The sequence below is a fragment of the Scatophagus argus genome, chromosome 22 (assembly GCF_020382885.2).
Source record: "Scatophagus argus isolate fScaArg1 chromosome 22, fScaArg1.pri, whole genome shotgun sequence".
In the NCBI taxonomy this organism is placed as follows: domain Eukaryota; kingdom Metazoa; phylum Chordata; class Actinopteri; family Scatophagidae; genus Scatophagus; species Scatophagus argus.
This window is the reverse complement of record NC_058514.1, coordinates 18081756-18108302: the sequence shown is the minus strand read 5'-3', so window position 1 is coordinate 18108302 and position 26547 is coordinate 18081756. Positions and strand designations below refer to the sequence as shown.

At 41.5% G+C, this 26547-nt stretch overlaps 1 protein-coding gene across 2 annotated transcripts in view; it reads left to right on the top strand.

The window, feature by feature from the left end:
• Positions 1 to 12478: 12478 nt before the first annotated feature.
• The window catches only part of rint1 (RAD50 interactor 1), a 35815-nt gene continuing 21746 nt past the window's right edge, over positions 12479 to 26547 (top strand). Inside the window, exons 1-7 of one of the 2 annotated variants that reach the window (XM_046378542.1) lie at positions 12479 to 12781; positions 17404 to 17529; positions 22939 to 23054; positions 24695 to 24868; positions 25000 to 25140; positions 25332 to 25515; positions 26384 to 26494. In XM_046378542.1, coding sequence (XP_046234498.1) covers positions 12551 to 12781; positions 17404 to 17529; positions 22939 to 23054; positions 24695 to 24868; positions 25000 to 25140; positions 25332 to 25515; positions 26384 to 26494 — 1083 coding nt within the window. In that variant the 5' untranslated portion in view covers positions 12479 to 12550. The remainder of the gene's footprint in view (positions 12782 to 17403; positions 17530 to 22938; positions 23055 to 24694; positions 24869 to 24999; positions 25141 to 25331; positions 25516 to 26383; positions 26495 to 26547) is intronic. The other variant, XM_046378544.1, reaches the window with a different exon arrangement.

Genomic DNA, 26547 nt, shown 5'->3' with positions numbered 1-26547 from the left:
AGGGACATCTGGGATCTGTCCCTTAAGGGGGGGGGGGGGGGGGGGGGTCTGTCATGCCTGGTGTTTTTGGTTATGCTTTGTTTTTGATTTTTTGAGTCCATGTGTCATGTTCCATGTGTGTCTTGTGTTTCCATTGTGTTCCATGTGTATTATGTTCAAGGTTTTTGTCATGTCCTGTTTTATTTTGAAAAGCGTCACTTCCCCTGTGTGCCCTGTTTTCATGTAGCTTTGCTTTTAGTTTTCCTGATTACTTTCTCCCTCCTGATGTGTGTCAGTGTGTGTTGACTCTGCATCGGGGATCAGCTCATTTCTGCGTCAGCGACGCCGACCCATCTTGACACACTACTTGCCTCTTGGACCCTATGCTTACTCCACTGGTCAAAAACTGCCTGCCAGCTCTATGCCCCCTCCTTGTTCATATTACAAATTCATCTCTTTTAACTGGCTCTGTTCCTTGCTCACTCAAAACTGCAGCTATCACCCCTGTCTGGAAATCTGGAGCAGCTGTTGATGATCTAAAAAGCTATCAAGCCATCTCCAACCTTTCATTCACAGCCAAACTTCTTGAGTGCATTGTTTCTTCCCAACCCCAACAACACCTGACACATCACAGCCTATGGGAAGTGTTTCAGTCTGGTTTTAGGGCTAAGCATAGCACTGAGATGGCCCTGGTCAAGGTCATAAATGACCTATTCATTACTGCAGACACAGGCCATGTCAGCATCTTCCTGCTGCTGGATCTCACTGCTGCCTTTGACAACGTCTGTCACAACACACTGCTCACCCGGTTGGAAATACTCTTGGGCATGACTGGCACTCCACTCTCCTGGTTTACGTTTTTCACTACCACTACCTCAGAATTTAAAAACCCTGGCATCATTATTGATTCTACCCTCTCATTCGACTCTCACATAAAAAACATTATCAAAACACCTTTATTCCACTTCAAAAACATTTACAGACTCCGCCCCTCACTTAATGCTAGAGAAAAAGGGCTATGGAAATCAATCCTAGTTGCCAAACAACGCCACCCTGGGAATTTCACCCAGGGAATTATTTCCAGGGGACTAACACCCCAAGAATAGGTGACACTCATTCATTCAGAATTCAGAAAAAAAGCACAAACCTGTCACTCAAATAATACAGAAAACCAATCAGGGCTGAACCTCCTGGGCTTGATCCAAACAATAAAAAAAGAACCCCTGGAACAGCACACATGAAGCAAACCAAAACTGGGCCAAAATCCACCCGGCGTGCAAACAACACAAAAGGGACACCGGACACCAGGACCATCCACCACCGCAGGTTCAGCACCTGAATGGGGGAAACCACAAAAATCAACAGGTTATAAAAAAAGAAAAACAAGCAACCACTAACCAAGAAAACAAAACAAACAAAAAGGAAAAAAAAGAAACTATATATATATATACACACACACACACAAAAGAATAATCTCCCACTACTCACTCTTCGCCATACACACACACGCACACAGTAGTGCACGCAGACATACACATATAGATATATATCGGCTACACCACAGGGAGAAAGCCCCAACCAACCACGGGAGCGCCGAACGGCCAGCCAGAGGTCAAGCCGGCTGCAGTGGAACGACGCACGCCCGGGGCGAAGCAATCAAGCCCAAGGCGAGGCAAGCCGTTAATCCCTCTGACGGCACGCCGTATCCAGCGTGAAGTGGAAGTGGTCAATCTCTGTCACCAACAACAATCTCCGGTATGAGGCAAAGCCGTTAGTCGCTGTTGCAGCCAAACAATCTCCGGTACGAGGCAAAGCAGCAGTGGTTTCCCTCGCTGATCGGCTGACACTGCGCAGCAGCTGGGTTATACTTCCCCCTACAATCATAATCATACAGCATAAACAACTCAGAAGTGGCTGGAGGAGGGACCGAAGCGCTAGCCTACATATCAATCAGGCAGTCCTGGACGACACAGCATGGAGGAGAGGACGCCACACAGAAATGACCTGCAAACAAATACACAGGTTGCCACAAGTACAACGCCAAATAGGAGGGCACAGGAGAACAACACACCTACCCGCAGCGAGCAATCAGTGGAGCATAGCGCACCCCCAACGGCCTCTACCACCACGCCGGGACGGAACTGGGGGAATGCCAGGAAGTGCTACGACCCAGCCTCTGACAAAACAAAAAGCAAGACAGGTGCTCTCTATCCACTTTTAAGCAATCTCCTGCCACAATGATTGGCCAAAATCCCAACCCAGCTGAAACTGATCGGACCACCGATTGCGTCCTGCCACACATTCATAACCTCCAGGCTTGATTACTGTAATGCTCTTCTCTTTGATATTTATGCAATTAAACCGCCTTCAATACATTCAAAATTCCGCTACAAGAGTTCTCACCTGCACTAGGCCCTGGCAACACATCACTCCTATCCTCCATCAACTACACTGGCTCCCTGTGCAATGCCGTATTCAATTCAAAATAATTCTACTTGTTTTCAAAGCCCAACAAAATCTTGCACCCTCCTATCTTTCAAACTGTGATGGAAATTTTGTATCCTTTGCAGTAACAATGAGATAATGTTATACTTTTACTTTATACTTGATGTAACTAGTCTGTAGCCTTAGTTGTGTACTGACCAAACAATGACCTGTCGAGCCTACTGCTATAGCCCCATTCTAAATAACTTCCTGGGTAAAGCAGAAGGCAGGATGACATCTTGATCCCACAGGAGATTACACCAAGTCCCCGAGTTCCTGAAATGGGTCACTGCCTTTTTATTGTACCCGACTGCTAAATGGAATGAAGTCTTCAGTCAGTGGGGCACACCTCTCAACTGCCTACTTCTGTGTTCTGTGTGGTTTTGTGTGTTACCCCCCCAAAGGACAGATCCCAGATGTCCCTTCTCTAAATCAAAAATGACCAGTTCCAAAAAGAAAACCCAGCTTGGGCAGGTGGAGGGGGCATGGGCCCGGCCTGAAACCTCAGGCGGGCGGCCCCAATTCAACACCCTGGACATGATGCCTGAAACAGTCTGCCCAAATGCTTTGCCTGGACCCAACATGAGTCTGCCTGAGTGCAGGGCCTGGAAGAATGGCAGATCCCAGAGCGCTGATGGCACCCTTGCAGGCTCTGGGGCAACCTGACGAGACATGGCGATCTGACGAGACGTGGTGACCTCATGAGATGAGGCATGGAGTCTTGACGTGGTGACCTGACAAGACGTGGCATGGAGTCCTGACATGGCGTGGCATCCTGGTCAGCTGTGGCATTAAATCCTGCTGTGGAGGTCTGCTATGGTGAGGGAATGCTGTGGTATGGGATGCTGGCAGACCCAGCCCTGGAACGGTGAGCTGCGGCCCAACAGCTGAGGCGTTGAGTGCAGGCGGACCCAGCCCTGGAACAGTGGGCTGCGGCCTGTCTGCTGAGGTGTGGAGACCAAAGAGTTGGCACCGGCACTGACTGCAGGCCACCCCTGGACCTCAAGCGGCTCATGTGCACCTTCCAGTAGTGGCCCAAACTGGGAAGCAAGATTGTCAGTCTGGTGCCCAAGAATGGGGTTCCTATTGGTCGCTCCGTTCTGTCAAGAAGAGAGCTGAATCCTGATGCAGTCTCAAGGAGAGGCAGGGAGGCAGAGGTCCGAGATAATATTCTTTTAATTATAACAAACACAAGAAATCATGCACTTACTGTGGCAAGGGATCATGAAAACCGTGGCAACAAAAAAAAACTTGGCATGGCAAAAAGGTAAATCATGGCATGAATGCAAACAGCAAATACAAAACAACGGACCGACAAACGTGACTGGGAAGACAAGGACTAAATTGACAAGACAACGAGAAGGGAGAAAGCAGTTAGGATAAACTAAAGCAAAGGTACATGAAACAGAGACACACAGGGGAGATGACATTTTCAAAATAAAACAGGACATGACAAAAACATGGAACATAATACATGGAAACACAAGACACAAATGACACATGGATCAAAAATCAACAGACAGAAAACCCAGGGCGTGACACCATGAAAGTATCTCGTCATTATAAGAACAATGTTTAAGATGAGAATTAAGAGATACTGAGTTGATTTGCTATGGACTGTGACAGCAATATGCAGCAGTAGGTGTACACATGTTCACTTCATAAAAGTTTCAGTGATGAACAGAGGCTGGTCATCCACATGTCTCTGCTGCACTCTAATGCACACACACACACACACACACACACACACATGCAGACACTTAAATACACTGGAACATAGTGTTGTTGGGCAGATGGTCTTGTGTTGTCAAATTCAGGCTGACCTGCAGTGAAACAGGGTGACTGTTACAGCCAACATGCCCACAGGCCAGCACTCTCTCAAGCGTTGGCCTTTCACTCTATTTTTACAGTACAATAACTTCTCCTGTGACTACCGACTGGTAACCGAAGCTATATATTCAAATACTGTTTAGTTCATTCACATTTGTTTAAAAGAAACGAGACATCAAATTTATGGCCTAAGCAATTAACACTTTAATTTATATATTCACTGGTAGAGTTAAGTACCATGCTTTATTTGGTATAGTGTATGTTAGATGAGACACAGCATGTAGATCTGGACAGGCAGAGACCTGCAGAAAGATACAGGGAGAGAGGGAGGGAGGGAGAGACACAACACTACGAGGAAAACTGGACACACAGTTAGCAACATAAAATAATGGATCATAGGTCGACCTGATGAGAGGAGAGGAGGGGAAAGGAAGAAGAGGAGAGGAGGTGGGGGAATAGAGATGGTAGTGGTGTTGAGAAGGTGGGGGAACTGCTCAGTGGATCATGTTTTTGTCCCCCGGCAGCGTAGGCCTATAGCAGCATAGCTATGATAAAGATTAAAGACGAAGAATTAGTCAGCCCTATCCTACCTGTTGCTGTATGTCAAGAGGTAACTGTAACTATGCTTATCAGTCCTGCACACTTTGTTTGAGGCTAACTATACGCTTTACTAAACAGAAAGGTTTTAAGTCTGGTCTCTCACTCTGTGATCTGAATGTTTTATTAGGAATATATGGGACTATTACATCCTGCAGGTATTGTGGAGCTAGTACATTTCGGACCTTAAGGGAATTTTAAAGTCTAGTCTGAATTTTACCGGAAGCCAGTGAAGGGAAACTAAGACAGGGAGATATGATCCCTTTTGCTGATTCCTGTAAAAACTCTAGCTGCTGCATTCTGGATCCGCTGCAGGCTATTAATAGAGTAATTTGGACATCCTGATAGTAATGAGTTGCAGTAGTCCAGCCCAGAAGTAACAAAAGAGTTTTTCAGCACCACTCTGAGAGAGGATGCTCCTAATCTTAGCAATATTACAGAGGTGAAAGAAGCGGTCTTAGAGATATGTTTAATATGATGATGTTAGCCTGATTCTTTAATTGGAAGCCCAAGAACTGACCAGAGAGATCTTCAGTTCACAGAAGTACAATTAAAGTACAATTATTTAGATCACAGGTAAAGATTGTAGTTTAGACACAATGTTTACACAGATTGTAGTTTACATTTATCTTCTTGGGCTGGGTCTGCTCAGTACAGAGGTTGGACTTGCTCACAGCTATCTCTGAGGTGAACAGACCAACCACTGTTCACATGCACTTCCTGAAATGTGATATCAAACATGCGTGGATATTGTTATTGAGGCATGTATATACTGTAACAGACCTAGAAAGATTAGAGAGGATCTTGTGGGTACATCCAAGGACAGACTGTAGGTTACATGAATTCAGTAAGAAAATACAAATCTAAGTAGAAAAAAACAAATCTGAAGTGTCCACAGTAAAGACCAATCATAACAATGAATAAATGACATGTCCTGATCAAAGATAATGCAGAGTTTCCTCACAGTCGTGATGGAGGCCAAAGTAATCGTCCAGACAGAGAATATTATCAGCTATTCTAGTTCTGAGTTGTTTGGGGACAAAAACAATGACCTCAGTTTTGTCTCAGTTTTTGAGTTTAATAGTAAAAAATTGGCAGTAATTCAGTCCTGTATGTCCTTAAGACATAACTGAAGTCTGACTAACGCAGAGCCGGCCCTACCCGATGTGACGCCCTAGGCGGGATTTTACGTGGCACCCCTCTCCATCTGCAATTTTCATACGTTTACAAAAGAAATTGAATAGCATTGTTTTTACCATTGTCTTTAATTTATAAGTCACCCAACATGTCACCCAATTTACATGCTAAACAAATTACAAAAGAATACAAACAAATCTGAAATACACTATAAATACCCTTACTGCAAGTAAAAATCCTGTAAATAAGTGAATAAATAATAATAATAGTAATAAATTATAAAAACAACAATCAACATCAAGCTTCAAATTTAAATAACCACACAGTTTGTGCACAATAACTTTATACATAACATACATTTACATTTAACTGCAGTTTAATATGTCATGTGGGAATAATTAGTTATGGAGTATTAATAATAATTATTATAATGTGTACCTTGACACTGATGTAAAGTTTAAAACAATTACAATGCTTTAGACAATTTGAACTGTAACACAACAAACAACTTGAGCTAAAAATCTGATATATAAAGGAATGAAAATGGAATAGCATTTTGATTGACTATTAAAAGCAGGAAAAAAAGATAGCTAGCCAGATTCAAGGATTCAAGGAGCTTTATTGTCATTTCACACACGTAGAACATGAGTGGAACGAAATTAGTTTCCCCGGTCCCAGTATAAGTCCAATTTCCTAACAAAATAAATATAAATATAAACAACGCTATATAATATAAAAACAGTAGAATATAAGAGATGTAAATACAACAAATAAAAAAAGAGTAGATTAGGCCAATGTAGACAGCTACTGAGCAGGTTTAATGTCTACAAATGATTGATAGACCACTCCATGCCACCCAGCTACAGAAATATAAAACTGGTTATTTACGGATTAGCATACCATGTTGAGGTATGCTCAGAAACACGTTATCAACTTAACAGTACACGGTGCTAAACAACTGACCCAGTACAACTGGTGCTTCATTTCATTAACGTCATCCGTGGAAGAAGGTGGATGGATGTATGGGATCTGTATTTTGATGGCTCGTTAAAATCTTTTGGGGATTTGGTACGGCAGTTCAATGTTCCTAAGTCTTTTTCAGGTACCTGCAATGACGACATGTGCTGGTGGGGATTTTTGGGTCTGTTGCATCGGCTCCCCAAAGTGCAGAATTTCTAGATAAAATCATAAAGAGTTATGGGAAAGGACATGAAGCAGCCGTATATTATTCTATGATGATTCAGAATCTTGGTAACAGGCTCATTTCAGCTCTGCAGAATTTGTAAAAATGTTAAAGTAACTACAAGGGATGCAAGAGTATGCCGTATACAGTTCAAAATTATACATCATTTTTATTGGACTCCTTCCAGATTATTTAAATTAGGATTATTACCCACGTTGAATTGTTGGCGATGCAAATCTGAGGAAGGTGCTTTAGTTCATGTTTTATGGTCATGTGATAAAGTCCAACAATTTTGGAATACTATTTATGATAATCTGTGTGAGACCTGGGCGCCTTCCTGGGGAGGTGTTCCGGGCATGCCCCTCCGGAAGGAGGCCCCGAGGAAGACCCAGGACACGCTGGAGGGACTATGTCACTCAGCTGGCCTGGGAACGCCTTGGGGTCCACCTGGAAGAGCTGGAGGAAGTGTCTGGGGAGAGGGAAGTCTGGGCATCCCTGCTCAAGCTGCTGCCCCCGCGACCCGGTCCCGGATAAAGCGGAAGAAGATGGATGGATGGATGGATGTGTGAGACTAAAGAGATACAAATACCATTTAGCCATAGATTATTTGTTTTGGGTGATCACTCAGTTCTGACAGGATAAACATATCAAAGGATATGTCCAAACCAGTATTATGATTGGCAGGCAAATACTTATCAGGGGATGGAGGACGGAGGGGTTGCCATCTCTACAAGAGTGGGTTGTGGAGATGGCACGAGTTGCAGCATTCGAAAAATGTCATATAAACGACTGGGTAGATTGGATCTGATGCAAAGTGGGGAAAATACTTGGAGAGATGCAAATTTTAGTTATTTGGATAAATATATAACAGTGTTCTTCTTATTTTCATTTATTTATTTTTTATTGACCAAATATTTATTTAATGTAGAGGTTTCTTTATTTTATTTATTTATTTATTTTGATGTATTGACCATGTTTGGAGGTATTCCTGTATTTTATTTATTTATTATTTTTCTATAGTTATTCTATGTTTCGCTTACATTGATGTAACTAGTGTAATAGCTGTACCTGAAGAAGCACAATGGTAGTTGTTGGCAACCAGAAAGAGATCAGCATGAATGGTGGTGGCTTGGGAGGGGTTTGCATTGTATTGTTATTGTATTGTTGAAATAATGAAAATAAAAAATTGTTAATCTCAAAAAAAATTGGCTCATTGCTGGTAATAAAATGGTCCAGACAGCAAGGAAAGCACAACAAGGGTGACAACTTCAGAACTTTGCTCCCAGGCCTTTTATTATCTGTGAAATATGGTGGAGGGGGCATCATGGTTTGGGGCTGCTTTGCTGCCTCAGGGCCTGGACAGATTGTTGTCATCGACGGAAAAATGAATTCCCAAGTTTATCAAGACATTTTGCAGGAAAACTTAAGACCATTTGTCCACCAACTGAAGCTCAACAGAGGATGAGTGATGCAACAGGACAACAACCCAAAGCACAGAAGTAAATCAACAACAGAATGGCTTCAACAGAAGAGGAGTGGCCCAGTCAGAGTCCTGACTGCAACCCGATTGAGATGCTGTGGCATGTGGAATATTGCTGAACTGAAACAGTTTTCTACAGAGGAATGGTCCAAAATTCCTCCTGACCATTGTGCAGGTCTGATCTGCAGCTACAGGAAACATTTGGTTGAGGTTATTGCTGCCAAAGGAGGGTCAACCAGTTATTAAATCCAAAGGTTCACATACTTTTTTCACCCTGCACTGTGAATGTTTACATGTTGTAGGAGCCAAACACAATGTTATGGGGAAGAATGGTGATTGTATATTTGTTGTGGGTACCACAAGGGGCGCTGTGGTCATTCAGGCCATAAAGGGTATAAATGTAATGGGAAATTGGGGGCCATCAGGTGTCGTGTGACCCCGGAAGGGCAAACGTATTTTTTTACCGCTAGTGCACCACTAGTGCACCGCTAGGGCGTTGCTAGTGCACCGCTAGTGTGTCGCTAAGACACAGGTATTGAATGTTGGGGAAGATGAATGAACACATTCTGTTGCATCGAGAATAAAACATTGTATGGAACAGTCAGTGGAGACTTGTGAACTCATTCCTGATCAAGAAGGGAAATTGGGACAACTTAGCGCGTCAGAAAGGTCGCTCTGGGGTCAAACCCCTCAGTAGCTTGTAGTAGACTAAGCTCCTATACATGTTGTGTTCGATAAAACCATGAAAACTAATTTTTTTGTGCGGTATTAGTTTAAGCAGACTGTGTTTGTCTAGTGATGTGACTTAGACGAAGATTAGTGAAGATCAGAACATATTTTATGACCAATTCATGCAGAAATCCAAGTAATTCCATAGGGTTCACATACTTTTTCTTGCAACTGTAGATATATTTATATACATGTATATATGTATATCTATGTATATATATATATATATCTATAGATATATCTATGTATAGGGGGGAGCCGTGGCCTAGAGGTTGGGCGGCTTGTGACCGGAGGGTTTCCGGATGGGCAGGAAAAGTTTTGATGTGGTGGAGGGATTAATGAAAAAAATGATACCCCGCCTTTAGCTGGCAAGGCACTTAACCCCCAATATGCTCCCCAGGCACTTGATATTGGCAGCCCACTGCTTCTGTTTGTGTTTCACTGCATGTGATTTGCTGGGTGTTGCATGTGTGTTCAAGTAAGGATAGGTCAAATGCAGAAGACTAATTCAGTGTGTGTATGTAAAAAATATATATACTGCTAATGAAGTGATTCTTCTTCTTCTTCTATAAAAGCTTTGCAGCCAAGTTCACTTCTACTTTCTACATTTCTATGTCTGCAAAAGAGGGATGCCTGTGTTTGTGTGTGCAGGGATGTGGATTAAGTTGGAGTCTCCTATAAACAAAATTGTTTTTACACACCGGAGGCTCCGATCTATTAATTTAGCTCCTGGTCTGGCATCCCAGACCGCATCCCCAGGCAGGCAGGCTAAGCAGAGGCACACACAAGAAGGATGATAGCTGTAATTCAGCTGTATTCACACAAAATTTGGAGGGTTGTGTGGAGGCATGGGCATGTTTATTTGTGCATGATTATTGTAAAATAATTAGAAAACAGCCTTTGATTCACAGCCCTGATTCACTACTCTGTTTCCCAAATACAAATAGTCCTAGGATATCAAGGTCCCTTAATTAGATTGACTTCCTGGCCAATATGTCACTCTGTCTGCCCTACTCAGATTATGAAAAATACTAAATAGGAATTTTACATATTTAAAGAGATTTGTTTTACCTCACAAACATAAAACAGTATAAACTCTGATTTACAGTAAATGGACAAAAGTACTGGGCCACCTGACCATTACACCAACAGGGACTTTACTGACATTGCATTCTAAATAAACCCATAGACAACTTTCCACTCTTCTGGGAAGGCTTTCCACAAAATTTTAGTTTTTATTGGGTTTTGAAGTCAGGGCTGTGTGTGCTCTCGGTCACCTTCTTCCACTACAAACCAGGGCCGGTTCTAGGCAGGCATATATGAGGGGCCACTCAGAAATGTGAAGGGGGCAGCATGCGTACACATCATGCTCCAGCACTTTCCCCCCCTGTGCTTGTAGTAACAGTGTTTTCTTCATTGAATTGGGTTGTTAGCTATGTGTCCAACCCCAACCTGGATAAGTGGACTGCACTTTGTCAGGCCTCTACCTCCAGACCTGTCCAACTTGGGTGTCCCACCTGAAGACTAAGCTCCTGCTTTGCCATGGTCGTGTGCAGTACCAGGCATTGATTGAATGATCTTAATGTTGTACCAAATGCATGCTTTGGGTAACTACCCAGTATTGACTAAGATAGTGCATTGCCATTTAAGTCATTAGGTAGCTGAGCAGGCTGCTTTGGGGCAGCACTTGTTGGGGAAGGTACAGGAGAAGCAATGCTTGCTGATGCTAAAGTAGTGGTTATGCTAGCTGCTGTCTCTGATGTACTAGCAGCAGCATCATTGCTACTACTATCAATACAGGCAGGAGCAGCACTGCACTTTTTAAAAGCTCTGAAAAACAGATGCATTACACAGCATTAACTTTCTCTTTGTGAGCTGCTGAATGCTGGAGAGGAAAATAAGTAAGTTGCCTTTGTAAAAACCGCTGTGATTATTTGAAACAAAACCGTGCAGAACTACAGCCTGGTGTGCCTGAGAAAACGCTGCTGCTTCTGCTACATTCAATTACACTCGGAACGTGGATAGATCTGGGTCGGAAATTCCTACTTCCGAAGTAAATGTGTTTCACTCCTCGGAAAACATGACTGGCCACAGTAAGTTGATGTTTGTTTGGATGTGTTTCGAGCATTTAAAATACTTCTAAGGAAGTACATCAGCTACTTATGGGAGAGAGGAAAAGAGAAACGTCATATTCCGAGTGTAATTGAACGCAGCAAGTCCGTGGCCGTGCTGAAACCTGAAGATACACAGCGGAGGGACAGAGAGATGAGAGGAATCTGATACTGTATCGTGTCCATTTTTCGGCGGATTTTTCCGCTATTGTAGATATTTTGTCAACTTGTAATATATTAATTTTGTGAAGGTATTAAAATATTGTTTTTTCAACTTCTAAAATTTTGATTAGAGGGGGCAAGATATTTATTTGAGGGGGCGTTGCCCCTGCGTAGATTACAAACTAATCCAACAATGTCATCGCGGACCTTGCTTGATGAACCAGGGAATGGTCATATTAAAATAGAAAAGCCCCCCCCCCCCAAACTGTTGCCACTATTTTGGAAGCATAACATTGTCCATATGTCTGGGCATGGTGACGCACTAAGCACACTGTTTTTTTTTGGTTTTTTTTTTTTCTTTTACTGCTCAGGTGTAGTGTTAGTGGCACAGGCCTATAACTAATAGACATGTATCAACTTCTCTTTATTTTAGGTCACACATGAACGACGAATAAATGAAAACGGATGCACATAGTGCCACGTCACACGGCCGCAAGCAGCATAACCTCCCGCGTGACAGCGCCTCCTCCCGTGAAGAGCCTACTTCCCGTTTGGGATATTTTTTCCCTAGACCGCTAATGCATAAGCTGCCCCACTGTGCCTCTGATGATAACTACAGAGAATATTGTTCTTGCATTTATTTTGGACAAATCTTGTCTAAAACGTATATTCATGAAAATCAGTTAAGGGTGATATACAGGTTGATTAAACCACTGACGGAGTTGCTGACATCTGACGTCACACACGTTTGTCCTCTATGATTGGATGAACAGTATTTCATGCTCATTAAACAGTCATAACGTCTTCGCCAGCCTTGGAAAATATCGCGAGTTTGATGACAGCTTCGAAGAAAAAAAGATGGCGGCTCTCACAGCATCAGCGCAAACGAACGAACAAATGGATTATTTTTTAAATCCCGTTTGCACAACCGACCAAAACAACGAATCTTTTTCATCAGATTCTGGGAAACTACATGACTATGTAGTGAATTTCCTAGAAAATGAGATCGGCAGCGACCTGAAATCCTTGAAGAATGCTGGCGACTTGATGGAAAAATTGAGACAGGAAAATTACGTGCTGGAGGGACAGGTGAAAACAGCTTCGACATTTTTTCACATGTAGTCAAAACCTTGAAATGTATGGAAAATCCGACAGGTCTTTTTGTTTGTCGCCGTCTGATTTCTCGTAGCGGACGATCTGCCACGACAGCTACCATGGTACCATGGTACCATACAGGTAGCTGCAGAATACACGTTTGAGACTGAGATATGGGAGGCTTGCAGCTGTGATGAGGAAAATTGAAAAGGAAAAAATGGACCTGGCTGACCAGGCTAATGGTTTCAGCAGTAATTTCAAGTTGCTCACAAGAAGTATAGAATAATGCTTTTATACATGTCTCCTATCCTTTTAACATATTCATACAAAAATTGACCACTGATAACCGCTGTTTATTATTCTTTATTTAAGTTTGAAGATGTCTTCATATTTCTGTTAAATAAATTCATGTAATGTCATCAAATCAATGCACAGAGTGGACAACTGTAGGCAAAATGCCTCCTGCATTCTCCAGCGAACTACTTCATAAGATTCGATAGTCTTTATTGTCGTTGCACAGTCGCCTATACAATGAAACTGAAAAGAGCCATAGCTGAAGGTGCATTTGGGAGAAAAAAGAAACAAGAACAAGCAATATAAACAAGAATAAATTAGAGAGAAGTACGTAAGGTGTCAGTCATGTAAATAAAAGGGTCATCTTTGTTCCTACTGAAGTCCATGACCACCACCTTAGTTTTTTTGGTGTTGAGAGTCAGGTTCTTTCTGACATACTACTCTGTAAGTCTCTGCACCTTGTCCCTGTATGCTGTCTCTTCTCTTGCTGTGATGAGCCCCACCACGTTGGTGTCATCCACAAATTTATTTATTGTATTGGTGGAATGGATGAGAGTGCAGTCATGGGTGTGGATGGCATACAGGAGTGGATTGAGTACACAGCCCTGTGGGGAGTCAGTGCTGAGCATGGCGGTGGAAGAGCTGTGGGTGCTGCTGAAGCACACTTGCTTCGCCGAGTAGGTTGATGTGAGAGAGTTAAAACAGAGTCGTTGAATAGCCTTAAAACAGAGTTATTTATTTAGAAACAAAGATCTTTGGAGATCCCACCACAGAGTTCAAGTCTGTTTCAGCCAAACGCCAAGTGGGATCTAAAGCACTCAAGGAAGTACATCATTATATATATTTTAAGATAACACCGGTTGTTAGTCTCAACACCTTTCCACTCAAGCCAGAGGGGAGGAGTGGTGTATGGCCTGTCGGTCAGAGTGACTTGAGATATGGTGTCCTTCTCCTACTATGCATGATGCCTCTACCTCCCTCGGAGTGTGCAGTACTGAGACAAACAACCAGTTCTACATGATTATAACATTATGAATTATACCAAAGCATATAACAGAATAAGGCACGGTAAATATTTATTAATCCACAGTGCCTGTCTTGCGCAGTTTGTGAGGAAGTCTTTAATCCAGGCCTGTGTAACAGGAGGGAAATCCAGGGCAGCTAACTAGTCTGTGAAGATGTCTGGGATAATTGTGTTAAAGAGTGAACTGTAGTCAATGAAGAGCATCCTTTCTGAGGTCCCCGGGTGTTCCAGATGACTGAAAGCAGTGTGAAAGGCTGTGGAGGTGGCATCATTCATTGATCTATTCACCTTGTATGCGAACTGATAGGGATCAAAGGCAGGAGGAAGGCAGGCTTTGATGTGGTGTAACATGAGCCTCTCAAAACATTTCAAAACCACTGGTGTTAATGCAATAGGCCTGTAGTCGCTGAAATTACTGGGGTTGGAAGTTTTGGGAACAGGGATCATGGTAGCCAGCTTGAGACAGGGTAGTACTGTGGTGTGTATCAGTGAGATGTTAAAGATTTTCGTAAAGACTGCTGTGAGCTGGTTGGCACAGGCTTTGAGTACTTTTCCAGGTACTCCATTGGGCCCAGCTGCTTTTCTCGTCTTCGCGGACCTGAGCACACGACTCACTTGATGTTCCTGGTGTGTGCGTGGGTGTGCAATTTGAGGGGGTAGTGTGACTGAGAGGTCTTGTTGTCTTGAAGCAGGTGAAATAAATTGTTTAGTTCTTCTGTCAGCGAGGCAGCGATGCTGACAGTTGCAGAGGTGTTATAGTTGGGGAAGTGTTTTAGTCCTTGCCACACTTGATGTGGGTTGTTGTATGATAGGTGATCCTCCACTTCCTTTTTATATGGTTATATTTTATATGTTGTTATAGTTTGTTATAGTATAAAAACCTTATAAAATGTGAAAACATCAACATATATTTGACATATTATATACATTGAACTATGTTTTGTATTTCTGGTACCAGTGCTTGCCTGCTTGTGTTTTACTGTTATGGCCTAAGGGACATTTTTCTCAGATAAATCATACAAATACGTTATAGGATTATTTTAATGTTGTAAAGAAAGAAAAGAATGTCTTTCAGATCAAAGCTGGCTCTTTAAAGTTTATGAAGGACACATCACTGTTTGTGGCACAGGCCCCCAATTTATACTTTTTTGGTTAAAATACATAATCCCACACAGAGGACTTATTTATTGAAATATTGAAACAACTGGGACACAGTCTCCAGCAGTGGCTCAAAAGGTTTAATGTTTTTTGTTGTTTTTATACATGAAATTTTTTTAACATCACACAGCTATGAGGTGCCCAGTTGTAATAACTAATCTAACATGCCACCACAGTAACTGTTCAAAGATTTAAAGATAATAATTAGTACTGCTAACATACTGATTAGGCCTCATTCAGCTGTCTCCATCTGCAACAAGGGGTGGTGCAAGTACACACAGCAAGTTGTAAATGGCTTGCTGTTGCTTTTTTCATTGTCACAGAGACCATACTACCCACTACTCCATCTTTCATCTCTTTCTTTCTGTCCTATTTTTAGTCTTATTTGCTCAGCTACCTGGCATCCAGACACTGATTGTTTTCACAATCAAAAGACTGTGTTTAGTCTATAAAATTTAAAAAAAAGGTGAAAAAATATCTAATTGCAATTTTCCAAATGTTTTGAAATTGCATCTCTCTCCAAGCCCAACCGGTCGAGGCAGATAGCCGCCCACCTAGAGCTGGGGTTTGCACTGAGGTTTCAGCCTTCTAAAAGGAAGCTTTTCCTCACCACTGTTGGCAAGTGGTTGTTAAGGGTGTTAATAGGGGTTTTGTTAGTTAGGTATCTCTATACCAACCATAAATTACCATACCATAAATTAAAGAGTTTGATGTAAACCTGCTCCAATTAGAAAGTGTCATGAGAGAACTTTTGTTGTGATTTGGCACTATATGAATTGAATTGAAGTCATTTTGGTTTGTGTACTACATGACTGATCAGTGGCAGAGTCACACATTACCCAAGGTCTTTATTCAGGAGAATAAAGAACAGGTCTGTCTGATCTCCAAAGTTTATTTTCTGTCTGGTTTTGACTTTGTTGATCTTTCATTTCTTCTCCACTCCTCTGCTCTGGTAGCCCATGTCTGCTCTTGTTGGCCACTTTTACAAAGTCTGTTTAGGGTGAGAATGCAGCGCCATTATTTCACCGTACTGTATGCAACCCTGATTCCAAAAAATTGTCATGTTGTGTAAAACAAAAAAAAAATCGGAATTTGATTATATGCTAATCACCGTTGGCATATATTCAATAGAAGAAAGTACAAAAACAACATATTCAATGTTTTACATCATTGACTTTATGCTTATTTTTAATCCAATGCCAGCAACAAGTGGGTTTTTCACTGCATAGGGATGAAATTTGGACTAGAAATCCAAGTTAATTTGTAACACATAGTCCTTTAAATAGTTAGTCAACAAATTAATGAGAATAAATATGTTTTACTTGCAGAATCTATAGCTCCATTAGTTTTCACTTACTTGAAAACCATAGTGCTGAAAGAAGTTATGTGGTATTGCATAAAAAACTGTTAAAAAAGTGTCACAAATCTTGCTTCAGGGCTTAAAAAAGCACTTTATATGATCTTTCGACCATCTATTTTTTTCTTGAAACTTTTTTTATTGGAAAGTAATATTCATTGCTGATACAAAAAATATTAAGATGTTATATTACTTATATATGTCGTGATTTTTACATTTAACACTTCCTGTACCTCATTTGTAGCTGTACAATGTGAAAGCCACTTTGGACCACTTCCCTTCTAAATCCAGCTCCCTATATGTCTGAAACCAGCTTCTGTTAATGAGCATACACTCCATTCCATCACTCACTAACCTCACTAATGTCCTTGATTATTGAAAAAAGGCTACGGAAAATGCTCACACTCTGTGACTTTCTTCCATTTCTTTCACTGTTTATACCTGAAGACAAGATTCCCACATGCTCAAACCATTAAAATAAAAATAAATAAACAACCATCATCCCATAACACCATCAGTGTTAGTTCTAATATTATCAAGCATAACCAACAGTGCTACAATGATATACAGCAATTTCACATGGCATCAGATTAAGGCAAAGACAGCAGAATCCATTAAAAAGAATAGAACATTTTAACTTGCTGAACATAGGTTTTTTCCTGCATGGTTTATGGTTATACAGTGTGTCTAGTTTGCAACTGACTGCAGGAGTTATACAATTTACTTTATAAAATTCCATTAAAGTGTCAAATATGAGCAGTGACTCTGATTTGTGTCATTCAGGTTCTGACTGCATCCAGTTCTGTACCTCCTAAAGTTTCTGCAGCTCTTTCTGCTGCTGAGGAGGCTAGATGTTCACTGGAGGATCTGCTGCAGAGAGAGCGAAGTATTTGGAACCTGTTGAACCAGGTATATATCAGAGGAAAAAATTGTTTTGAATGAACAAACAAGGAAGCAGTGTATGGACAATCATTGACAAAAAGTGATATTACCAGGGATACTGCATGTACCAGGGATTTCACTTCATATACTGAGATTTATGTAGTTCACTGCTGAAACACAAGCACAAATATCTGTAATTTAACTACATATGTTCTTTCCATTTAACACAGTAAGCTTAACATCTCAGCTTGAATGATAAATGTTTTGTGTTGTCACTCAAACATCTGTGCTGGAGTTGAGCATTTCCACTATTGACTTAGTAATAGTAATCAGACATAGACAAATCACTGCAGTGCACACTACAATGTAACACCCATTACAAGGTCTACACAATAAATTTCAGAATACAATATAAGATTAGTGTTATGTATTAAGGCACACAAGAACACTTGTGGGTGATATTTGTAATCCAACTGTCAGTTTGTTCGGTAAAATAATAAATGGCTGCCACCGCACGACGAAGTGGTCTCCATCTTAAATTCCGGTAAATTAATGAAAAAAAACGGAGGATATAACAAAGTGGTGGCGAGGATCATCGGCATCGTGTGTTAGGTTGAAAGGAAAATACCGGGCAGACTGTTTTTGTTTTTGCCGTGACTGTTGGAGCATCGATCAACAGACGGTTAACTAGCAACACTTCACTGTTGGAAGGACTACTTTGCTCAAGCTAATGGCATTGAGGAGGAAAAGATCATGCCGACATTCCTGAGTGTGATGAGCCCCAGTACATTTAACCTGCTATGGTGCCTTGTACAGCCGGAGGGAGTGGGAGTAAAAGCTGTGATCACATAGTAACCATCTTAACATCACATTTCTCACCAAAACCACTGGTGATTGCTGAATGTTTCCGATTTCATAAAAGAAATCAAGAGTCGGTAACAGTGTTTGTGGCTGCTCTGAAGCTAGCTGAGCACTGTGAATTCAGGGAGGTACTAAATAACACTATCGGAGACAGACTCGTGTGTGGGCTGAGGAGCGAAGCTGTTCAGAAACACCTGCTAACTGAAAGTGCACTTACTCTGGACAAAGTCATTGAAATCAGCATGTCCATAGAGTTGGCTGCTAAAGAGGCGCATCTGCTTAGGTCAATTGGGAAACTTCATAAGGTCTACACTGAAAAAAAGGGAAAGCAGAATAAATGCTACAGATGTGATAAAACAGGACATTTGGCGACAGACTGTTTCCTGTTAAAGGTTTTTCTGGGAGTTTTTCCTTAGTCGATGTGAGGGTCGAAGGGCAGAGGATGTTGCTGATGTTATGTTAAGCCCTTTGAGACAAACTGCTTGTAAAAATGGGCTATACAAATAAAGTTGTCTTGTCTTGTCAAACACAGAAAATGCGGAAAAAAGGACACTTGGAACGCACTTGCAATAGTTAGCAGTTAGCAAAAAAACAACACTTCAGCAAAATCCCAGAACACAGAGGTAAAGAGAGACCCTCTGTTCATAATGGGCAAAGCAAACGATACAGCAACTGGATGCAGCAGCTCATCAGATGAAGCAACAGTGTATGTGTTGTCAGTCACTAGAGGTGCAGAAGGATACTGGGTGGCAAAAATCTATATAAAAAATCTCTGCAACATCTACCATTAAAGTCATCCACACTCATCTTGAAAGATGAATGGACAGACAGCTAAGTTACTACTGTACGTGGTTGAAGGAAACTTCCTATCCCTACTGGGCCGCTCATGGTTGGAGGAGTTCATACTGGTTTGGCCAGCAGTTCACAGGCTGAGCAAAGAGGATTCACGTCTTACAACTGTGCTGAATAAACAGGGCAGTGTTTAGAGAGGAACTTGGTAACATGAAAGACTTTTCAGTCAAACTGAATCTATAACCTGATAACCGACCCAAATTCCTCTAAGTTAGACCAGTTCCCTATGCAATAAGGCCAATGGTGGAAGTAGAGCTGGGAAATCTGGTGAAAAGTGATGTGCTGAAACCTGTCAGCCAGAGTGACATAAAGAAGAGTGCCTCAGTGAGAATATGTGGGAATTTCAAAGTCATCTTAAACCCGGTATTGGAAGCTGAGCAATATTCACTTCCCCACATTGACGACCTGTTCACTGGCTTGGCTGGAGGAAAAAATTCAGCAAGATTGATCTCAACCAAGCCTATCTCCAAATGCATGTTGATGAAAAGTCTAAATAGCTACCCACAATAGTTACTCACAAAGGCCTCCACAGATACTGCAGACTGCCATTTGGAATAACACCAGTCTCAGCTCTTTTTCAGCATGCAATGGACCAGATTCTGTGTGGATTGTCTGGAGTCCATTGCTTTCTAGATGACATCCTTGTCATGGGAGAGACAGAGGAAGAACATCTGAAGAACCTGGATGCCACATTGGAGCGACTGGAAGAGTATGGACTAAGAATGTGCAAATGCAAGTGAGAGTTTTTCCAGCCCTCAGTGGAATATTTGGGGCATGTTATTGACTCTGATGGCCTTCACAAAGCCCCATCCAAGGTCACAGCGATTCTAGAAGCACCAGCGCCACAAAATGTGAGTCAGCTACGCTCTTATCTTGGACTTTTGAACTATTATGGAAGATTCATACAGAACCTGTCTTCAGTGCTCAAACTGCTTCACCATCTACTGTGCCATGACCAAGCCTGGAAATAGACCGAGCAATGTAAGCAAGCATTCACACAAACAAAGATAGCATTGCTGGAGTTGGACGCTCTGACACATTTTGACCCAAAATTGCCCTGACAGCTTGCATGTGATGCTTCCTCCTACAGGGTAGGAGCAGCTGTTTCACACGTAATGCCTGGCGCAGAGAAGCGCCCAATTGCATTTGCTTCTCGTACACTCAGCAAAGCAGAGAGCAATGATGCTCAGATTGAACGAGAGGCTCTGGGAATTGTGTTTGTCAAACAGACATTTTCTAGTTCAGACAAGTAGAAGAGGCTCCAATCACATCAGCCCAGGTGAAACGGCATACGAGAAATGACCTGGTGCTGTCAAAACTGCTGGATGCTGTTGTTAAAGGAGGAGGAGGAGATTCTCCTGAGTTGAAACCCTGCATCACAAAAAGAGGTGAACACTCTGTACAGGCCGGATGTCTTCTATGGGGACACAGAGTGATGATTCCCCCAGTCTTGAGAAAAAGTTTGCTACATGTTGACTTCACTGGTCCCTTTGAAGATCAAATGTTTCTGGTAGCTGTAGATCAGGGGTGGCCAACCAGTCAGAGACCAAGAGCCACATTTTTTACTGTGTTAGCGCAAAGAGCCACATCATACACATGGGCACAATGAAAATCACCCATCCCTTCCTCACACACACACACGGAGCCCTGCTCAGCCAGATTTATTGTAAATGTCACACACCAACATGATAATGACAGAAATTGATTCCTACAGTACTAAGACCACAGGCCAGTCATTTTCAACAATGAACATTGTGTGCACTGTCTCACATGCACAAACTCTCAGTTCAACCAAGTCCACAAACAAAAATATAATAATTTACAATAGCGTTTTTCTTTTACTGTGCATGTTGCTCAGTGGGACTTCTGGCATTCCTTGCCTTGAACAATCCTCTTCAAATCTAGCTTGTTTTCCGTTGTTGCCACTCGAAGCAATTCTTTCACATGGGTGTCAGTCAGAACAGATCTGTTCTTTGATTTCAGGTGTTTCAGGGTAGAAAACAGACTCTCCCACTCTGTTAAAAACGTCCTGTGTTCATCTTCATATTTTCGTTTTGCTGTGCATTTTTTCCCTGCCATTTTGAGAGCAGACTTGACACAAATTGTTTACTCAAATGATCTTGCCCTTACTGGGAAACTTGGCGGTATTTTCATCTTACGCACATGTGCGTTTGACGAAAATACTGTACTGAACTCAAGCAAAGCGAACACGCACGTTAAAAAAAAAACAAACACAAACTTTGATATGAACGTAAGAGCTGCACGAAACCAGGCAAAGAGCCACATGTGGCTCGGGAGCCGTGGGTTGGCCACTTCTGCTATAGATGCACACAGCAAGTGGCCAGAGGTGTATATCATGAGATCTACTACTGCAGAGAAAACCATCGAGAAACTGGGTGAAATGTTCAGTTGATTCAGTTTTCCCGAGCAACTTGTCAGTGACAATGGCCCACAGTTCATTTCACAGGAGTTTGGAAGATTCCTGGAAGCAAGTGGAGTGCAGCACATTCGCTCTGCTCCATATCATCCCATCCTCGTTGCCACTTTGTTATATCCTCCGGTTTTTCTTCATTAAACTACAGGAATAACTTTAAGCTGAGGCCACTTTGTTGTGCTCTGCAACGCTTCTCATTGAAAGACAGCTCCACACCAACCTCGACCTTCTGAAGCCACCAAAGTCCAAACAAACTGTCCTGTAGAAACAACAGGCACAGATTGACATATCCAAAGAACGTGTTTTCCAACCAGGTGATCGATTGCTGGCTACAACAACAACGGACCAAAATGGGTGGCTGCCACAGTTATAGCACAGACGGGCCCTGTGTCTTACACGGTCAAGTCAGCTTCTTGGATCTGCTGTTCCTGCGGAATCTCTATTAGAGAGCGTGCTGAGTCATTCAAGCAAATCAAGCCAGCTCAGCACACATTCGCCCAGAATGCACTGTGTGGTGTGAAATCTGATTCTTCTGGACAATCTTCATACAGTTTTTTCATTTCCCGCACAGAAAGAAAATATATGAACATATATGTTTTTTATCTATGCCACACATATTTTCCAACATATGTGCACATATTCGAAATTGGCCCCCTACATATGTCTTTCAACAATATGTACATATATATCCATATATGCACACATATATATACATATATATATGTAAATATACTGTGTGCAATATGTGCATATATGGATATTTGAAAGACATATGTGGCTTCCCTACCTAAATGTGAAGCGAGTGCAGTCACATTTACAGCAAGGCTTCAGCATGCACAAAGAAAAGAATATGATATTAGAATTACACATCAATTTCAGATCCTATTATTAATGAAATGTTTTAAAATTTTCATTTCATTTTTATTTCTATTTCAAAAGGAAATAAAACATATTTACTCAGGAAGTAAAACAAAGAATAGCTTTGACTTAACCATTATTATTGTACAGATGTCAAAATGTTGAAATACACTAACACAAATTTATGTGTTATGTTAATTTCTTTTACAAAATTACTGCTCTCTGCTCTCTTACTGCTGACTTACAACTCTGTAATGACTCTGCCATGTTTACCAAGAAGGACTACCAAATGTTTCCATAATGTTGCTTTATAGAGAAATGGAGCAAGCAATATTCCAGATTCTATGTCTGACCGACTATAGTGCTTTCACCTGTCCCACTCAGAGAAGTATAAATAATTGTTTGTCTTGGTTATTTATTCCGTCTTCTAGCACCTTCAAGGAGCCCAGCCTTTGATGGATAATCTCAGCCAGATGCTTAACCAAATCGGCACTATTGAAAGACACATGAAATACCTACGGTGCCTGCAACATATAGAGGAACTCAGGTACTGTAAAAAGGGGAAAGGGGATGAAGACACAAATGAGTGTTCAAAGATAAATGGGAGGTGACATATGTGATATACAGACATGAGAAGCAGAAGTTAGGAAAATATACCGGATGTTTAAGAGATTCACCCAGGGCAGAGACTGAACAGTACTTGAAGAACATATGGTAGATAGTGGCATCACACAACACCAAGGCTCAGTGGCTAGTGGGTCTCAGTGCAGACCATAGCAGTTACCAATTACCATCACAATGGCAGACATCCAGCAATGAGTGTCAAGCATGAAGAGCTAGACAGTACCAGGCCCAGACATGATCCATGCCTACTGGTTAAGAAGCTAGCTGTACTCCATGAACACCTAGCAGTACAAATGAACCAGCTACTGATGAATGAGACTCAGTCGGAGTGGTTAACACAAGGATACACAGTTCTGATCATGAAGAACCCTCAGAAGGAAGTTTTTACCTCCAACTACCAGCCAATAACCTGCATCTGCACAACATGGAAACTCTTGCCAGGCATCATAGCTGCTAAGATAATTAAGCACATTGCTCAATGCATGACTGGGGCCCAGAAAGGAATTGGTAGTAATACCAGAGGAGCCAAGCACTAGCTACTGACCAATAGAGCAGAGACTACAAGACCAGATAGACCAACCTGTGTACTGCCTGGATTGACTATAAGTAAGTCTATGACTCAGTGTAGTGTTAATTTTGTCACCTATTTTTTAATTTAGTCTTAGTTTTAATCTTGTGACGAAATGTCATTTTTAGTTTTTGTCATATTTAGTCATTCACATAAAATTTTTTTAGTCACATTTTATGCAACATGTGTCATGAAAGGCAACAAGCACTCATTCTTCCATCTGTCTCCAACTCTTCTTCTCACATATTGTCAACAATAGGACCCAAAAAATATGAAACTTGGATTTGTCACTCTGTAATACTCCATTGATCTTCATTCCAGTCTTTGTGAGCTTTAGCAGATCTTAGCCTTTTCACTGTCAAAGAAGAAACTTCTCATCAGATTTTGAAAGTTTCCATGGCCTTCTAATCTTTTTTGTCCTTGACCTCTTTAAATTTCTTTAGAACAGCTTGAATACCACATCTTGAGTGTCCATTTTTTCTGCTGATTTCCCTTTGAGAGTGGCATTGCTCATGCAAAATTATGATTTTATGTCTGTCAGATTTTGGAATCTTTGGCATTTTGACTGGAATGATGTGACTGAAAGTTGGTCTTATACGTACTAGCAAGCCTCCAGTGAGTTAAACTCATACAACATGTGTATGTAATACTCGAGTATGTCTTGAACAAACCTGGTGTAATAGACCTTTTTACAGCAGCCATTTTAACATGAATTAGCAAGACAAGTGCAGGTGTTAGCAGTGACGTTAGTTGGGGTTCCTTTCCAGCTGTTTTTTTACTGTTTTTTTAAACTACATATACATTTCCTGTATTTTCTGGTTGTTTTGTAAGACTTTTCCTTCTTCTGTTGTTCATGTACCACTACAATGTCTGGTTATTTTGCCATCACCAAAAACAAAATATAGTTAAATATAGAGTTGTTTTTTTTATTTAAACTGGGGGTCTGTGGGCTGAAGAAGTAGTGTGTGTAATGTGTAAGTGTTGTGTGCCTGCAGTGCCGCAGTCCAGCAGTGTCTGATGACAAGCAGTGTCTGGGAGGCCATCAGGGCAATAGACAGCATGGCTGCACTGGATGTTGGATTAAACCAGTCTCGGTGTTCTAATCTCCAGGACTTTCTCAGAGAAACACTTCATTTCTGGCACAAGATCATCAAAGACCGACTGGCCAGGTATACCATAACCCAATTCGTGTCAAAAGTGGATTGTTCAGAAATGTCAGATGCAGTATATAACCATATCATTGTACTGCTGTCCTATTTTCACTGCATGACTTAGATCCTACTCTTCATTTCTTTTGTAGTGATTTCGAGAAAGTGTTGACTCAACTTCACTGGCCGATCATCTCCCCTCCTACTCAGTCACTGATCCCCACTGCCAATTACCAGGAAATCAACAGCCAGCTGGAACTGCTTGTCACACAGTTGCTTGCTTTGCAGACCTCGTATCCCTCAGTTTGGGCTTCTACACACTTATGTGTGAAATTCTATTAAATTCTGTTCAGTTATATTAATGTATTAATATACAACTAATTTGCAAAATTACAACGTTGTGGGTTGAGAACCCTGCAGGTGCTTTGTTTTCGATGTTTGTTTCTTTTGTTTGCTTTTTGCTTTCTTTAACTTCCACTGACAGTGATGACCTCCTATCTCAGAGTGCTATGGCCTCTTGTGTACCCTCTACACAGCCGGTTTCTTTAACCACCCCTCCGTCCCAATCTTCTCTCCTCTGTCTTCCCATTCAGATCATGCTGCTGCCACTCAGCAGGAGATTCAGATACCACTTCTATGGGAATCGACAGACTAACTCCCTCAGCAAGGTGTCTCACACATGAAACACAGATCACATAATTATATGCATGTGCAAATATTCATAAATGCCAGACATGCACGCTCAAATTTATACTCACAACTTCAGTTTATATGTGTAATGCTAGTACGGTTAGATGCATAAATACGTATCATTTAGACACAATTTAAATAAAGTGTTTGAGTCAATTTAAAATTAATCTGGTTTTCATTAGTTTGACATTCAACCGGGTAAAACTGTTGAACTGCTCCTCAGTAGAAACTCCTTACTGTTTTAGATTATTTTGCAAAGAGCACTCAGTGGCATTCAGGGGGATAAGTAAACTGAAAAACTCAACTACTACTGAATTGTACATGCACCTCCTAAAAACTGTTAACCTAGGAATTGTGAAACTGGGAGTAAGGATATGGCTATATTTGAGTAAGCGAATGTTAAGTTGCATACACCGCTTTTCAACACTAGAACCTCTGTAACTTTCTTAAACCAAACAAATCCAACATTCACACTGACTTCAAGCAGTGTTTGGTTAGCTGTGTGTGGGTGAGATAGAAGTGGAGGTTTGAATTTCTTTTTCAGGATCTCTTTCTCCATTCCTTACCCAACTTTCTGTCACTTATCATATCAACAGCTAAATACAGCACCACGACTGCCTTCTTGTAGAGAATGAAAATTTATGCGGTTATCTCTTTGTTCTCTTTATGGTGGTTGTTCGGAACAGCAACACTTTGCCTTTCCATGTCAAACTAGCTCGTTTTTTAATCATAAGCCAACCATTATTGATTATACTTCTTACACATTCTTCTTACACACAGCCTTAAGATTTTGGACCTTGCAACTAGTTCATTGAATGATTGTTGTCCCCATCTGTGCTTTTTCAGCCAGAGTGGTACCTCACACAGGTTTTAATGTGGATGGGCAACAGCTCGACATTCATGGAGGAAAAGATCCAACCTATCCTGGAGCGAGCTGGGGCCTCCATCAGTGCCAGGGTATGCTGTTACATAATGGACTAAACTGAACTGTTTTGATCCTGTTTGTTACG